Source organism: Globicephala melas, chromosome 2, assembly GCF_963455315.2.
Source record: "Globicephala melas chromosome 2, mGloMel1.2, whole genome shotgun sequence".
NCBI lineage: Eukaryota > Metazoa > Chordata > Mammalia > Artiodactyla > Delphinidae > Globicephala > Globicephala melas.
Genome location: NC_083315.2, coordinates 92044789 through 92060104, shown reverse-complemented (window position 1 = coordinate 92060104; position 15316 = coordinate 92044789). Strand labels below are relative to the sequence as shown.

Here is a 15316-nt window from a genome sequence, read left to right as displayed (position 1 = left end):
CCATGTGTCTCAGGCTGGGGCCATTGGTTTGTCCTTGGTGCTGTGAATGGACTTGGGGCTGTCCTCAGAGTGGGGGCCTCTTAGAGACTCCCAGCTCTGAGGTGTCCATGACACCGGTGAGGATGAAGACCAGAAGGTCCTCTAGGACAGGACAGAGAGTGAAGCTGAGAGCCTGAACTCTGGAGCCAGACTACCTGAGCTGTAACCTGCAGGCAGACTGTCTCTGGGACTTGGACAAGTTACTTAAGGCCTCTGTGCTTCAGTTTTCCCATCTGTACGTGTGAGGCGAATGGTAGTACCTCCTTCATAAGGTGGTTGTGAGGATTAAATGAACTAATACGTGTAAAGTGCCTGGCACACAGTAGGTGACGTGTGAGTGTTTGCTAAGACTGTTGTTACTGATTGTTACTGTTATTCCTCTCCTACCCCCTCCCCACACCAGGCACAGGAGACAGAGGAGTTCCTGGATCCAGCTCCTGCAGCCAACCAAGGACCCAGAAGAAGGGGGCGCTGGGCTCAGCCAGGCGTGGAGCTGAGTGTTCGCTCCATGCTGGACCTGCGGCAGCTGGAGGCGCTGGCCCCAACTCCTCGGGGCCCTAGCCAGGACTCTCCGGCTGTGAGCCCTTCAGGTCCTGGGAAGCATGGTCGGCAGGCCCCTGAGACCTCACATGCTAGCCAGGTGAGCCCGCTTTCTCCCAGCGAACTAGAGATCTCCAAGCAGCTTTAGCCAGCCTTGTGCCAGCAGCTGGGGCCTGAGCATTGGTCCAGCTGTGCTTGCTCTGCCTCTGTGGGACATGGGTAACCTGAGCTGCAAAGTCAGGTGGGGCTGGCTAGGCTGTGCGGTACGGTGCTTGGGGTGCGGAAGCAAAGGGTAACCTTTGTCCTGGGCTGGGTTCCTTGGAGGGCTCATGATATGAAGTGGTGGCTGGAGGTTGGCAGCCCAGAGTGCTAATGTAGTTCTTCCAGAAGCTCAAGAACACTAGTTGGAACCCAGCCTGGCTTTTCGGTGTCTGTCCTCAGAGTCGGAGCTTCCCCCAGAATTGGTGCCCCCTGGATCCTTGCCCACCTCCACCTCCTCTCCCAGACCCTCACTCACGTCAGCAACCCCAGTGATGTTTCCAGAATGTGTGTTTCCCTTTGTGTGTTTCCAGAATGAAAAGCGCCCCCGGCCTCAGGCTTCCCAACCCTGTTCCTGCCCCCACATTATCCGATTGTTGTCCCAAGATGAAGGGGTCTTTGCCCAAGAACTGGAGCCTGCACCCATCGAAGACGGTATTGTCTACCCGGAGCCGAGTGACAGCCCCACCCTGGATACCAGGCAAGGGTCCTGCAGACTTCTGGGGCCATGCACCACCCGCCTCTTCTTCCCTTCCCTCCGAGGGTTCTGTATTTGGGTGGGGGGCTGGCCCCAGGCACTCAGGGCTTGCCCACCACTGCCTCATCCCCAGTCCTGCTCACGGGTGGGGCAGAAGGAAGGCAGGGGTCCAGTGGGGCTGCTGCTCACCATTGCTCACTGCCTCCTCTTTCCCCTCTTGGCCTTTCTGGCAGTGAGTTCCAGGTGCAGGCACCAGCCCGAGGGAGCCTGGGAAGAGTGTACGCCGGCAGCAGGGGCTCAGAGAAGCACAGCCCTGATAGTGCCTGCTCCGTGGACTTCAGCAGCAGTCGCCTTTCCAGCCCTGAGCATCCCAATGAAGGTGAGGCTGCAGCCCTGAGGGAGGGCCGGGACCACGCGGGTCAGTGGACTGAGGTGGGAGTGGAGGCTCTGGCGACAGAGGGTTGCAGCGTGATGCTTCTCTCCCCCTCCCCCACATCCAGACTCCGAGAGCACGGAGCCCCTGAGTGTGGATGGCATTTCCTCAGACCTTGAAGAGCCAGCCGAGGGTGATGAGGAAGAGGAGGAAGAGGAGGGAGGCACTGGCCCCTACGGGGTGCAGGAAGGCAGCCCCCATACCCCGGACCAGGAGCAGTTTCTAAAACAGCACTTTGAGACTCTGGCCAATGGGGCTGCTCCAGGTGTGGTCACATTGGTCACCGCAATCTACCCTTCTTTCCCCTTGCCCCGCTGAGGGTCCAAGGGCAGGCCATGCCCGGGGGCTGCCTTCTAGGGGAGGCAGAGTCTGGGCAAGAGCTTGCTTCAGCCCCTGATTTCTGTCACCCTGGCAGGGGGCCCAGTCCGGGTACCAGAGCGGACAGAGTCTCGGAGCATCTCCTCACGATTCCTGTTGCAAGTGCAGAGCCCCGCACTCAGGTACTGTCCCCACAGCAGCTCACTTTCCTACAAGGAGCTCTAGCTCTCCTAACCTCGCAGTGCTCCCAATAGGGTCAGCCCTGCGCCTGGGGCAGCCTGCAGCCCTCTTCTCTCCAAGGCTCTGTCTTCCATGCCCAGCAGCACTGTGCACTCCAAGTTTTGGGACAGCTGTCCTGGCTGGCTTTGTGCCCACCCTTCTCTCCTAGTGCCTCGTTAGTGCTGTGAGAGCTTCTCCCCGTCTTGGCAGGGAGGAGCCCTGAGCCTCCTCTGGGCCTTCTTCCACATTTCCTCCCTAGGGAACCATCCCCATCTTCCTCAAGCCTGGCAATGACATCGAGGCCAGCCCAGGTGCCGCAGGCTTCTGGCGAGCAGCTGAGAGGCAGTGGTGCCAATCCTCCAGGAGCACCCCCGGAGGCGGGGCCTTCCCTCGGGAACCCTGGCCCCCAGCAGGCAGCCCCTGTGCTGTTGCCACGACGCCGTCTCAACCGGGACAGTAGCTGGGCCCCCAAGAGAGTGGCCACAGCCAGCGCCTCAGGTGGACTCCAGAAAGCCCAGTCGGTGCAGAGTCTGGTGCCACAGGGTGAGGAGCCTGGGGGGCTCAGCTCTAGGTGTGGGGAGCGTGGAGCCCATGGGCGTGCTAGAGGAAGGTGGCCTCACGTGGCCCTGATGTGTCACTGTGCTTGCCAGTGGGAGCCCCTTAGTGGGTATGTGCAGGGCACAGCAGCTCCTGGAGAGTTGAGCCTTAGCACCCGGGACGCCGTCCTCACCACCTGACCTGTATATGTCTCTGTCTCCCCTGCAGATGAGGCCCCTCCACCAGGCCCGTTGCTCTTACAGGAGATGGAGGCCCAGGAGCGCCTGTGCTCCCTGCCCCAAGCTGACAGCCGTCTGTCTCAGCCCCACTCCTACCGGAACCCCACCACCAGTTCCATGGCCAAGATATCCCGCAGCATCTCTGTTGGGGAGAACCTGGGCCTGGCTGCCGAACCTCAAGCTCCTGCCCCCATCCGAGTCTCGCCACTCAGCAAGCTGGCCTTGCCCAGCCGGGCTCACCTGGTCCTGGATATCCCAAAGCCACTGCCTGATCGCCCTACCCTGGCCACATTCTCACCTGCTACCAAGGGCCAGGCCCCTGGTGAGGCAGAACAGCCTGGCCCCCCAGTGGGCCTAGCGAAGGCTCACAGTACATCTGAGAGACGGGCCTGTTTGGGGGAGGGTGCCACTCCCAAGCCTAGGACCGAGGGCCAGGCTCAGCCTGGGCCCAACAGTCCCCGTGCCCAGCAGCTGCCGGTCAGCATCCTCCTCCGAGGCCCTGAGAGCCTGCAGTCCCCACCCCCTGAGAAGACTCCCAGCCCTGTGGAACGCACCAGGCCAGGGGCAGCCCAGAGCCGGGACTCAGGTGTGCACAGCTCCCAGCTCTCATCTCCTGCCCCGTCCTCTCTCTCCCGTGTCTGTTGGCCAGTCTCTGGCTCCATCCCATTTCTGTGCATCCAGCCTCTGGCGTATTTTGTCCTGTCTGCTCCTGTTTCGGTCCATTAAGTCACACCCCTGATGGTGAGACACTCCTGCCGACCTTCATGATCTCCCTGTGACCCACTTGCCCCTTCGGTGCCTTCCGGCCCCTGGGACTGGAGCTGGAGCTGGCCCTTTCCTCTGGACCTTGTTTCCTGGGTGGTGTTGGGAGGGTGTCGGGAAGGAAGGAGGCAAGAGGAAGGGACTGAGGGCGTGCGATGCTGGGTGGGGTGGGGGTAGGCCTCTCTTCCTCTGAGTGACCCCTGGGTGGGGAGGCCTGAAGGAGCAGCTTTGCTGGGTCTTACTGAGCTGTCTGTCCCTCCCAGAACCAGCCGTGAGCCTGGAGCAGTGCGAACAGCTTGTGGCAGAGCTACAGGGCAGTGTGCGCCAGGCCGTGCAGCTCTACCACTTGGTACGTGTTGGGTACCCCCCGGCGGGAAGACAGAGCAGGTGAGGAGTGCTAGCTGAGTATCTGGAACATAATGATAAGGCTCTTCCACCGATGGGTGGGTGGAGCAACTAGGAACATTCTGAGTAGGTGAGTGGGTTAGAAGCCAGGCCAGGCCTTGTGAACTGAGCACGTATGGGTCATTTCTGGCTAACAGCTGGAGACATCCTCAGACAGGAGGGTGAGGTGTAGAGAGCCCACATGTCTTAGTTTGCTTAGGACCATGCAGCCTGTGCCTGTTGTCCAAGTATAATTATTAATAGTATCCCTTTTCATATTCAGAACTGACTTGGCCACCCTAAACATAGGGGACAGTCCAGCAGGGGCCAAGATTTGAAAGAGGAGTTGCTAACAAGATGTAGATGGTGCCAGACCTGACAGTCACCCCCAGGGTCTGCCTCCGTCCCCTAGCCTCGGGTCATACTTGCTGGTCTTGGAGTGTGCAACTCGCAGCCACACCTAGCAGGGCATGCAGTCCCTTCTTTGGGGCAGGCTGGACACCGGCAGGGCCCCTCCCTTTTCTATATCCATTGACAGTCCCCTCCACTGTTCCTCCCCCTCACTTCCGGGGTCCTGTTGCAGGTGGCCAGCTGCAAGACACCCTCAGCAGAGCAAAGTCGCATCACCCAGCTCCTCAGAAACACCTTCTCCTCCGTGCGGCAGGAGCTAGAGGCCCTGGCCGGGGCCGTGTTGTCCAGCCCAGGCGGGAGCCCTGGGACCGCGGGCGCCGAGCAGACACAGGCCCTGCTGGAGCAATACTCAGAGCTGCTGCTTCGAGCCGTGGAGCGGCGCATGGAACGCAGACTCTGAGTTCCAGAAGCCTGTCCCAAGTGAATGCTCCCTCGATTCCAAACTGCAGCCCCTCCTCCACTCACCAAAACCTGTGGTGTTGCTTGGAGTGGATAGCAGGGATCAGTGCTCAGAGGGGAAGCAGCTTTCCCAGCTGTTCCTCATGGGGTCCCTGTATTTATTAATTTATTTCCCTGACTGTTGCCTCACTTTCTTGGAACTCCTGCCTCCACAGCCCCTCCAGTGGCTCACGCAGGGGTAGGTCTTGGGCCTTTGTCATCTTGGTGCTGTGAGGAGTAGGAGGGCAGCCTTCCTCATCTGGGGGAAATCGGGAAAGGCTGGCCCTCCCTTCTGAGAAGCCATTTGAAATTACTGCAGGGATCAGCTCCCTGGGGTGGAGCACACACAGGGTATTCAGTGGGGTAGAGGTGAGAGGTGATCTGGTATCCATGCCCTTTAGCCAACAACGGAGCTTCACCTCTACCTCCACTCCCCCCCCGTCCCCCCCCCCCGCCCCCCGCCCAATCCAATACCAGCTGCACTCCCCTGGCTGCCAGAGCAGGGGTTGTTTTCCCCACTTGCTGGCAGTTCAGAAAGGCAAAGCCCTCTGGCCCTCTGGAGCACTCCCAGCCATCAGGAGGCTTGAGCTGATATCAAGGCCCGAGCCGCCACATTCCACTCCCGTTCCCCCTCCAAGAGAGCCCTAGCACGTCTCTTCCTGTGCCCCCTCTCTCCTGGCCGGAACTGTGGAGCCAGCTGTGGGACGTTGCTGCAGGACAGTAAAGCCCTCTGCTGGGCAAACATGAAGCCCTGGCCTCCTTCCCTCAGCCCCTTGGCCTTCCCTGTCCTCCAGCCCTGGTCCCCAGTAGGCTCCTGGAGCCGAGGCCACCTTCTCCTTGCATCCTGAGTGATGCTCAGTCAGAAGTCTGTGTTGGAACTTCCCTCATAGTTTACAGGGCGCTGGCCCACCTTCTAAGGACCTTGGCCAGGTGAAATCTAAACATACACATACACACACACATACACACACACATACACACACACACATTGAGTGTTCATTGGTAGGGCACTTGGCTGGCTGATGGGTACCTGGTTTTCTCTCACATCCCACCCTAGCTTCACCAACCTGGCTCTTATCACAGAACATGAAAAGGGAAGGAACACACTAAGCCTGAAATCTGGATTCTTAGTGTCCACAGCCTAGCTGATGTGAGATGGCCTCGAAGGCAGTGCTGGCACCCAGGGGTACTGGGTACTGGAGGTTGAAGAGAGGGAGGCACATGGGACTGCAGCAGGGGCCAAGAGACACACTGGAAAGGTGGCAGGTGGGACAGGTAAGTGGCAGAGGTCAGGGGATAGATTAGAATTATAAGGGCAGTTTTAGGGGTGAGGGGAAGGAGCTAGGGCACAGTGGGCAAGTAGAGTAGGACCAAGTAGTGGAGCCGTTGTTGAAGAGTTGGGGTGAAGAACATGTGTCTCTAGGCCCTACTGCTTCCTCTGCCTCAGGTAAGTCAGGGCAGCTCTACCACAGCTCCAGGCCACAGAAGTCCATTTCTTTATGGGCTCTGCTGGCTCTGTAGGTGGAGGCATAGCAAGAAATTAGATTCTGAAGGGTGTGCAGCTCTGTTTGCATCAGTCACCTGAACAGGTGAAACCTATTTCACCCTCACTCTTCTCTACTACCACCACCTGCTTGGCCAACGTGCAAAGAAATCCTGGCCCAAGAACTCTCACAGCTGAGAGTGGGCCCCGGGAGGGCTGCAGCTGCCCTTGTCAGAGTTAGAAATCCACTCCCACCGTACCCCTAACCCGCACACCAGCCGCAGTCCACCGCAAATGGGGTTCAGGCCTGGCCCTCTGAGCTGGGTTCTTGGCCACCCTCAGCCAGTCTGTCCCTCATGAGGAAAAGGCGCTACACTGCTGCCAAGGTTTGTGAGAAGGTGGCCGCCCTTCCCCTACCCCGAGCCCAGCGTGCGGGTGGGGGGTCTCGTGGCCGGCGCCCGCCCCCTTCTGCATGTCTGAGGCCACCGGCGACTGCCGCCACCGTTCAGATCTGCCCTGACCCGGTTTTGAAAGCCCCTTATTTATAACTTTTATACTTTGTCCAGGCCATGGCGCTTCCCTCCTCCCCAGGTCTCACAGGGCAGAGGCTGTTTTTAACATGGCCGTTTGTACTGATGTATGAACTCGTCAATAAACACAATCATTTGCTAACCCTGGGTTGCCAGCGAGTGGGGCAGGCGAGAGGAGGCGCGGCTTCTCGCCGAGTGGATACAAAATATGTGGTCGCCTGGGGGTGTATGGGGGTGGGCAGTTGGAAGCTGCGGACTTCAGCTGCAGTGTGGGGGAGGACGAGGCGTGGGGGAGGGCTGGGAGCCCGGGCTTGAGGCCGCAGGGAAGGGCGGGGCCTCGGGCCCGGGGCGAGGTCTTAAGGAGAGAGGGAGGGAGGGGCGGTGGCGGCGTCATCATGGCGGACGCGGTTTTGGACGCTGTGAGAAGGGAGTTACGGGAGTTCCCGGCTGCGGCAAGGGGTGAGTGGGGTGGCTCGTCGACCGCAGAGCAACTACGAGATGCGGGAGGGGCCCTGGGCTTGCCGAGAACCGGGTCGCGGATCCGGGTGCGCCCTGTTCTTCCCGGGCTACTGGCACCAGAGTGCACCGTATTTCTTTTCCTCAAGGGGTGCGGAACCTCGTGCACGTGACTGGTGGCCGGCCCCTCTCTGATCGCGCGTGTCGCAGCCCCGTTCCCCAGCCCCCTGGGTGGGCCCTCAGCTCCCCTCCTTCCGTGTTCCCGCACTTTCGTGGCTTCTTGGGGTGACTCTTCACATTATTCCCAAGACCCGGCCCAGTCTTTACTCTGGTGGCGTTCTGTGTTTCCCACCGTCAGCCGGCACCGAATACTTGGGGCATTCTGTTGTTGCCCTTCCCACCCTTCCCTGTTGTGAAATCTTTAAGGTTTCTCCCTCTCTGAACCCCTGCTGGATCGCTTCCTTCAGGAAAAGACTCCTCCAAGCTGCGAGCACTGCAGAGCTTTGGGAGAACTGGAGGCAGCTGTACTGGAGATCCCTGGCTCTTTCCCTGCTTGGTTTTTTTTTTTTTTTTTTTTTTTTGCGCTACGCGGGCCTCTCACTGTTGTGGCCTCGCCCGTTGAGGAGCACAGGCTCCGGAAGCGCAGGCTCAGCGGCCATGGCTCACGGGCCCAGCCGCTCCGCGGCATGTGGGATCCTCCTGGACCGGGGCGCGAACCCGTGTCCCCTGCATCGGCAGGCAGACTGTCAACCACTGCGCCACTAGGGAAGCCCCCCTGCTTGGTTTTTATTTTTCTCTCTTATTCTCTTCCTTTTTTTCTTTATATTTTTAAGCAGTATCTTATCACTGAATAGTGACATGGGCACATGGTTTAAAAAACAGCAGACTCCGGGCTTCCCTGGTGGCGCGGTGGTTTAGAGTCCGCCTGCCGATGCAGGGGACGTGGGTTCGTGCCCGGTCCGGGAAGATCCCACATGCCGCGGAGCGGCTGGGCCCGTGAGCCATGGCCGCTGAGCCTGCGCGTCCAGAGCCTGTTGCTCCGCAACGGGAGAGGCCACAGCAGTGAGAGGCCCGCATACCGCAAAAAAAAAAAATAAATAAAAAAAAATAAAACCCCAGCAGACTCAACACAATGTAAAGTAAGCTTCCCTACCATTCCAGGCTCCAGTATGCATCCTTCCAGAAATACTCTGTTAATATCTACACACAAACCTATGACTGTTATATCTCCCTTTTTATGCAAATGGTAGCTTGTTAAGCGCACTCTTCTGTACTGTGTATCTTGAAAATCGTTCCATATCACTGTACTTCAGTCTTTTTCAGTCTTTTCCACCTCTGCTGTGTACTAATGCTGTAATTTATTTAATCAGCCCACTATTGGTAGGCATTTAGGCCATTTCCAGTCTATTGTTTTCAATACTGCAACCAATACTTTAAACGAATGTTTAACTAATACTTAGTAAGCTCTTCAGTGTGCCAGGCTCCATTCAGTATGTTTAGGATACATCAGCAAAGAAAACAAATCTCTACCCTTGTAGAGCTTACATTCTAAGTGAGGAGGCAATTAACCATAGGCACACTAAATGAGTAAATTACATAGTAGAAAAAATTGGGTTAGAAGATAAGTGCTCTGGGGTAAAAAAGTAAAGCAGAATGAGGAGGCTCGGGATGTGGGGTGGAGGGCAGGTTACAAGTTGAAATGAGAAGGTCAGGGTAGGCCTCTTCGATAAGGTGAGATCTGAGCACTGGCTTGAAGAAGGAGGGGAGCAGGGGAGCCGAGCAGACCTCTGAGAGACAAGAGCTTTCCAGGAGAGGGCACGTGGGTCAGATGCCCTATGGTGGCAGTGTGCCGGGTGTGTTCAGGGATCAGTGAGGAGGCTGGTGTGCCTGGAGCAGAGCCTTTGTGCACATGTGTGTTTTTGTTGGTTAAATTCCTAGCAGAAGAATTGTCGGACCAGAGGAATTGTTTGGATCCTTTTTGAAATTCTCACTTGGAAGCCCCAGGAGGGAATAGTGGCCATTCTCTAAAGGAAATCTATTAAACGGTGAAAAAGTAAAACTGAAGTAATTACAGAAAGTACAAAGGGTTAAAAAAAAAAAAAAAACAAAAGGCAGTGTCCACTTATTTTAAGACTCCTAGTAAGAATAACAGGGAGATTTATTGAGCCCCACCAGGTGACTGCTTAGATGGGCTGGCATGACTGGGAAGGCCCTTTGGCAGGTTCCTCGCCCTCGCTCCCTTATCTACCTGGCACGTTCCATCTTGCCTCTTGAGCCAGTGAAGGAAGCATACTTCCTTTTCAGTTTTCCGGGGACCACCAGGGTCTTCCCACTCAGTTTCAATTTTTGATCTAAAGACATTTCACTTTCCAGCTGATGGCAAGGCCCAGATGACCGGCGTGGAGACGCGGTCATGAGAGAGAGCGTGACCTCGGAGGTGGAAATGAGTGTAGTGGCTGTTGGGATAGGATGTAGTAACCACCCACTGGGGACCAAGACATTCAGGCTAGACCGCAAGGATGAAAATAACACAGCAAAGCCGATGCCCTGTATAAAAGCCAGGAGGAAGGCATTCCAGTGTGAGTGAGCAGCAGGAACAACGTTTGGCACCACCTGAGTAGAGTGTGTGCTGACGGGCAGGCACCAGACAGGAGGAAACCAGCCTGGAAAAGTAGGTTGGGCCTCATCACGGGAGTGTCTTGAATGTGTGTGCCAAGGCTGACTGTATTTTGTAAGGAGCAGTGGTAAGCCGTCAAAGGACTTTTTACTAGAGGTGTGACAAGATGAGATTGTATTTTAGGAAGATGACTGGGCCAGGGTGGGGGATGCTTTGAGAAGGAGTGGAATTAAGCCAAGGAAACCAGTTAGTTCACTGCAGCAATCATCCAGCCAGGAGATTTTGGAGACTTATATTCAACCATTAAGCAAATATTTACTGAGCACCTACTGTGTGCTAGGTCCTGGGGGGGGTACATCAGTGACTAGGAAGCATCCCTGCCCTCATGGAGCATACATTCTAGCAAGAGAGATCGATAAACAAATGGAATAAGTAAAATATATAGTGTTAGATAATGAGAAATGATAAAAATAAGAAGGGAAGGGGTATAAAGATTGTTGGGGGCAGGTTACAATATTAAAAAGGGTGGCCAGAGAGGGAAGCCTCATCAAAGTGACATTTGAGGACCCAAATGAGCTAACTTTGAATGTGGTTACCAGCAGAGGAAAGGGGTGTGTGTGGCTTGAGAGACATAGGTGGTAGAATCAACAGGACTTAGAGGTAATCAGTAGGATACCAGGAATGAGAAGAAAGAGTTGAAAAGGAGAGATTTTGGGGGCTTCCCTGGTGGTGCAGTGGTTAAGAATCCGCCTGCCAATGCAGGGGACACGGCTTTGAGCCCTGGTCCAGGAAGATCCCACATGCCTCAGAGCAGCTAAGCCCATGCACCACAACTACTGAGCCTGCGCTACTGAGCCCGCAAGCCACAACTACTGAAGCCCGCGCCCTAGAGCCCGTGTCCTGCAACAAGAGAAGCCACCAGGATGAGAAGCCTGCGCACCGCAACAAAGAGTAGTTCCCACTCACTGCAACTAGAGAAAGCCCGAGCGTAGCAACGAAGACCCAACGCAGCCAAATATAAATGAATAAATAAGTAAATAAGAAGAGATTTTTGTTAAGGGTGACACAGGGCCACTATTGACCTCTGCACAGGTGGCGCACCACACGATCTGCCCAAATACACATGGCAGCCCTGGGTGTCTGAGGATGGTGATGCTGTTCGGTAAGACCAGAAGACAGTTCAGCCCTTACTTTTCTTCCGATGGTTTTGTGTGGCAGCCTGTCTCTCCAGTTAGGTTGTAAGCTTCTTGAGATGATGCTCAAATCATCCCTTAATACCTCCACGATGGCCCAGCCAAGTCCTCAGCACATTTTAGGTGCTCTTCAGAACCTTGGCCCACCCATTACAAGCGTTGGCCTTGGGGCCTCAGCTCTACTCATTCTGGAGCTCCCGACACTGCCTCCATGGCTGCCTTTCCTAATGGATGCCAGGAGGTTGGCCACTCCAGAGTAGGAAAGCCAGGGGTTCACTGTGCAGGGCCGGATGTGGCCCCCTGGAGGGTTTGGGTTGTGTGCTGAGCAGCAGCCCGTGGCCCTGTGGACTCTTAGGGCCCATCCTGGTGTGTTTATGGGTGTTTCACACTTTCTCCTTTTAATTTCCCTCCTCATTCTTCTATTCCTGGTTGTCCAGGGTCCCTTGGTCACCTATAGGCATTGCCTGGTGACACAGTGAACTGCCCAGAGAGGGCATCTCTTATGCAGGCCGTGGGGCAGCAACTGGGTACTGTTGGCCTCAACCCCCTTCCCCTGCCTCTTTTTCTCAGAGCTCAGCGTGCCTCCTGCTGTGCCCTACCTGGACAAGCCCCCGGGTCCACTCCACTTCTACCGTGACTGGGTCTGCCCCAACAGGCCCTGCATCATCCGAAATGCCCTGCAGCACTGGCCAGCCCTCCAGAAGTGGTCCCTCCCCTACCTCAGGTGGGGGCTGCCCTGGGTGCAGAGTGTGGGCGGTGCCTTGGGGCGTCTGGGCTTGGACTGAGTGTCCATTCCTCTAGAGCCACGGCGGGCTCCGCGGAGGTGAGTGTGGCGGTGACCCCAGATGGTTACGCGGATGCCGTGCGAGGGGACCGGTTTGTGATGCCTGCCGAGCGCCGCCTGCCCCTGAGCTGTGTGCTGGACGTGCTGGAGGGCCGAGCACAACACCCCGGGGTCCTCTACGTGCAGAAGCAGTGCTCCAACCTCCTCACCGAGCTGCCCCAGCTGTTGCCTGATCTGGAGCCCCACGTGCCCTGGGCCTCTGAGGCGCTGGGTGAGTGGAGGTGGGGCCCGGGCAGGGAAGAAGTGGGAAGGTGGGAGCCAGCCCCGCTTGCTGCACCTCTCCCCTTGCTGACGACGGCCCACACTCCTGGCCCCACGGGGTCAGCTCCCTCGGCCTTGACTTCATTTCGATGAACTACTGAAGATGGCTGCCCTTCCTTCTCCAGGAGACAGAGGCCCCTCGCCATGCTCATCCACCTCTGCCCCTTCTCCCTGCCGTTCTCCTGGGGCCCCTCTGCTCCCCGCCCAGGTCCTGGCCCAGCATCACTGTGTGGTGGTAGTTCCCAGCCTGGCCTCTCCTAACTCGCCCTCTTTCCTCTGACCCACAGGAAAGATGCCTGATGCTGTGAACTTCTGGCTGGGGGAGGCAGCTGCAGTGACATCATGTAGGTGTCGGGAATACAAAGGTGGGGAGGAGGTTGTGGGGAGCGAAGGCAAGGCGGAGAGTGGAAGGCTGGCCTGCAGGGAAGTCGGACTGATTGATCTCTAAGATTTCTCCTGGGATTCTGGGGCTCAGGCATAACAGAGGGCCTTCCCCAGCAGCTCAGGTGGGCGAAGGTGCCCGCGGCACTGGACGCGGGGGACCCTGTTTCTTGTAGGTCCCTAGAAAGCACTGAAGGCCAGCTAAGTCAGGGGTAGACTCAGAAGAACCCTGTTTGTGTGAATTCCCCTCCTGGTGTCAAGTCCCTGGCAGGCAGAGATCTGAGATGCCTGAATGCCTGCCAGACTCCTCTCCTTGGCATCCCCCGAGCCTCCTCTGACTTTGTCTGCTCTTCTGTCACACTGTAAGCTGTCTTGGGGTGCAGGGCCCCAAGTGCGAGTGTCTGCCCCCTCCTAACCCTGCCCACTGGGCCCTCTGTGTCGGCAGTGCATAAGGACCACTATGAGAACCTCTACTGTGTGGTCTCGGGAGAGAAACACTTCCTGCTGCATCCACCCAGCGACCGGCCCTTCATCCCCTATGGTAGGGGATGCAGCCTGGAGGGGCCGGGGAGCAGGTGGCCCAAAGTAGAGGGAGGGCAGTGGGTAGCCCTGGGCGGGCTGGACCCCAGGCCTGAGGTGTGGACACAGCGTCTCCGCTGCACTAGGACTCCTGGCCCTCTTGCCCCTGCACCCAGGGAACAAGTGGGAGTGGTGGGCAAGCTCCAGGCCCTTTGAGGGTGCCCATAGCTTTCTCCCTCTGGCTTCAGAGCTGTACACACCGGCAACCTACCAGCTAACCGAAGAGGGCTCATTCAAGATGGTGGATGAAGAGGCCATGGAGAAGGTGTCTGCTTTGTTCCTGGGCCCCGGGAGCGGGGAGGCAAGGAACCTGGGCTCTGAGGAACAGGCACAAAAGAGATGGGGAGGTGGTGCTTTGCTCTGGAGAATCCCTACATCTGGGCCTCCCGGTGCCAAGCAGGGCAGGGCCCATGGTGTTTACCTCCAGGGACAGAGCTGGAGGGCCTGGGGGCTTTGGGCCTACTCCCTGGAATCTGCTGTGTTCCCAGGTGCCTTGGATCCCACTGGACCCCTTGGCTCCAGATCTGGCCGAGTACCCCAGTTACAGTCAGGCCCAGGCCCTTCACTGCACCGTGCAGACTGGCGAGATGCTCTATCTGCCCGCCCTGTGGTTCCACCACGTCCAGCAGTCCCATGGCTGCATGGCCGGTGAGGGGCTGCCCAGCTCACCGGGGGGGTGTGTGGGGAAGCTTAGATTAGAAGGGGGACCCTCGTGCTCCGGTCTCCATTCTCTCCACAGTGAATTTCTGGTACGACATGGAGTATGACCTCAAGTACAGTTACTTCCAGCTGCTTGACTCCCTCACTAAGGCCTCAGGCCTCAACTGACCGAGCCCTGGTGAACATCGCCAAGGACGACTTACGGAAAAGGCCGTGCCCCTCCTGAGCCAGTCACCTCGAGAGGCAATCTGGAGTCAGAGGTGCTGGCTGCTGGCCCAGCTGGGCTTAGGGTCAGCTTCAGAGGATCGGGAGGACCAGGAGGCGCCAGGCAGGTCTGGGTGTGGTCTCCCAGGCAGCTGGCGCACAGGTGAGGTAGCAGCCTGTTCTGGAAGAGGAGTGGGGTTCAGGTGCGGCACCCTCTCACCAGCGCCGTGACCTTGGGCAAGTTACTGCCTCACAGCCTCAGTGTGCTGTCTGTAAAACAGATAACGATCGTTCCTACTTCATGGCGTGTTGGGGCTGGTATCTGTAAGGATGGCACTGGTCTGGCGCAGAGGAAGCGTTCAATAAAAGGCGGCTATGATTCACGTATGTGCTAAGGCTCCCTCATGGTTGCCTTCTGTGGTCTGGTGAGGGCTGGAAGGTTCAGGTAAACATTTCAGGGTGACCCTGCTTGGGGGTGAGGGCTGGGTCCAGGCCGGGGCCTGAGGAGATCTCTGCAGCCGAGACCTCTGTCCCCGGCCGCTGTCACAGCCTCTCTGGGGCAAGCAGGCCGACCTCAGCCCTGTTGTCACTATGTGGCACGGAGCTCGTTGACGGAGAGCTTGTAAAGCTCTCGCTAGCTTCGCTCTGGCCTTGTTTGCTCTCCACCTTCAGCTCCACGGCAGCTGGTGGGGTCTTGTTCCCTAAGGGTTGCCCTTGTTTCCCTCACAGCAGACACAGATAGGAGGGGACAGAAACCCCTGTCCCTCGTGGGTCTCTGCACTCGCTGTCCCCCACCCCGCCCCCTTGCCCCAACCTGGCGCTGGGGATGGAAGAGCCCCCTTCCCTGGCTGCCACCCAGCACCCAGCTCCAAGGTGGAGGCAGCCCGGCACGTGGCTTTGAAGGGCTGTTTCACAGAACAAGCCACAGCCCTGCCGGCTCACGCTGGGGCCCGGGGCGCTCCCCTCAGGTTGGCCAAGCACTTCAGTGAAGACCGGGCGGTTCTGTCACATTGGCACCAGGAGGCTGTGGAAGGCCCTGGGGCTGGGGACGC

The 15316-nt window shown here is 57.7% G+C and overlaps 2 protein-coding genes across 3 annotated transcripts in view; both read left to right on the top strand.

Annotated features, from left to right (window-relative positions):
• Positions 1 to 7242, top strand: part of MAPKBP1 (mitogen-activated protein kinase binding protein 1) — a 52095-nt gene extending 44853 nt beyond the window's left edge. For both annotated transcript variants that reach the window (XM_030843013.2, XM_060294438.1), the window contains 9 exons: positions 443 to 679; positions 1152 to 1318; positions 1549 to 1694; positions 1816 to 2013; positions 2164 to 2248; positions 2545 to 2828; positions 3051 to 3647; positions 4087 to 4172; positions 4791 to 7242. In XM_030843013.2, the coding sequence (XP_030698873.1) occupies positions 443 to 679; positions 1152 to 1318; positions 1549 to 1694; positions 1816 to 2013; positions 2164 to 2248; positions 2545 to 2828; positions 3051 to 3647; positions 4087 to 4172; positions 4791 to 5018 (2028 nt within the window). In that variant the 3' untranslated portion in view covers positions 5019 to 7242. The remainder of the gene's footprint in view (positions 1 to 442; positions 680 to 1151; positions 1319 to 1548; positions 1695 to 1815; positions 2014 to 2163; positions 2249 to 2544; positions 2829 to 3050; positions 3648 to 4086; positions 4173 to 4790) is intronic.
• A 175-nt stretch (positions 7243 to 7417) lies between these two features.
• JMJD7 (jumonji domain containing 7) lies at positions 7418 to 14279 on the top strand. Its single transcript, XM_030843018.2, has 8 exons — positions 7418 to 7528; positions 11906 to 12059; positions 12137 to 12390; positions 12728 to 12784; positions 13267 to 13362; positions 13589 to 13665; positions 13889 to 14048; positions 14140 to 14279. Exons 1-8 carry the CDS (start codon positions 7465 to 7467, stop codon positions 14226 to 14228), a joined length of 951 nt encoding a protein of 316 aa, XP_030698878.1. The 5' UTR covers positions 7418 to 7464; the 3' UTR covers positions 14229 to 14279.
• The last annotated feature ends 1037 nt before the right edge of the window (positions 14280 to 15316 follow it).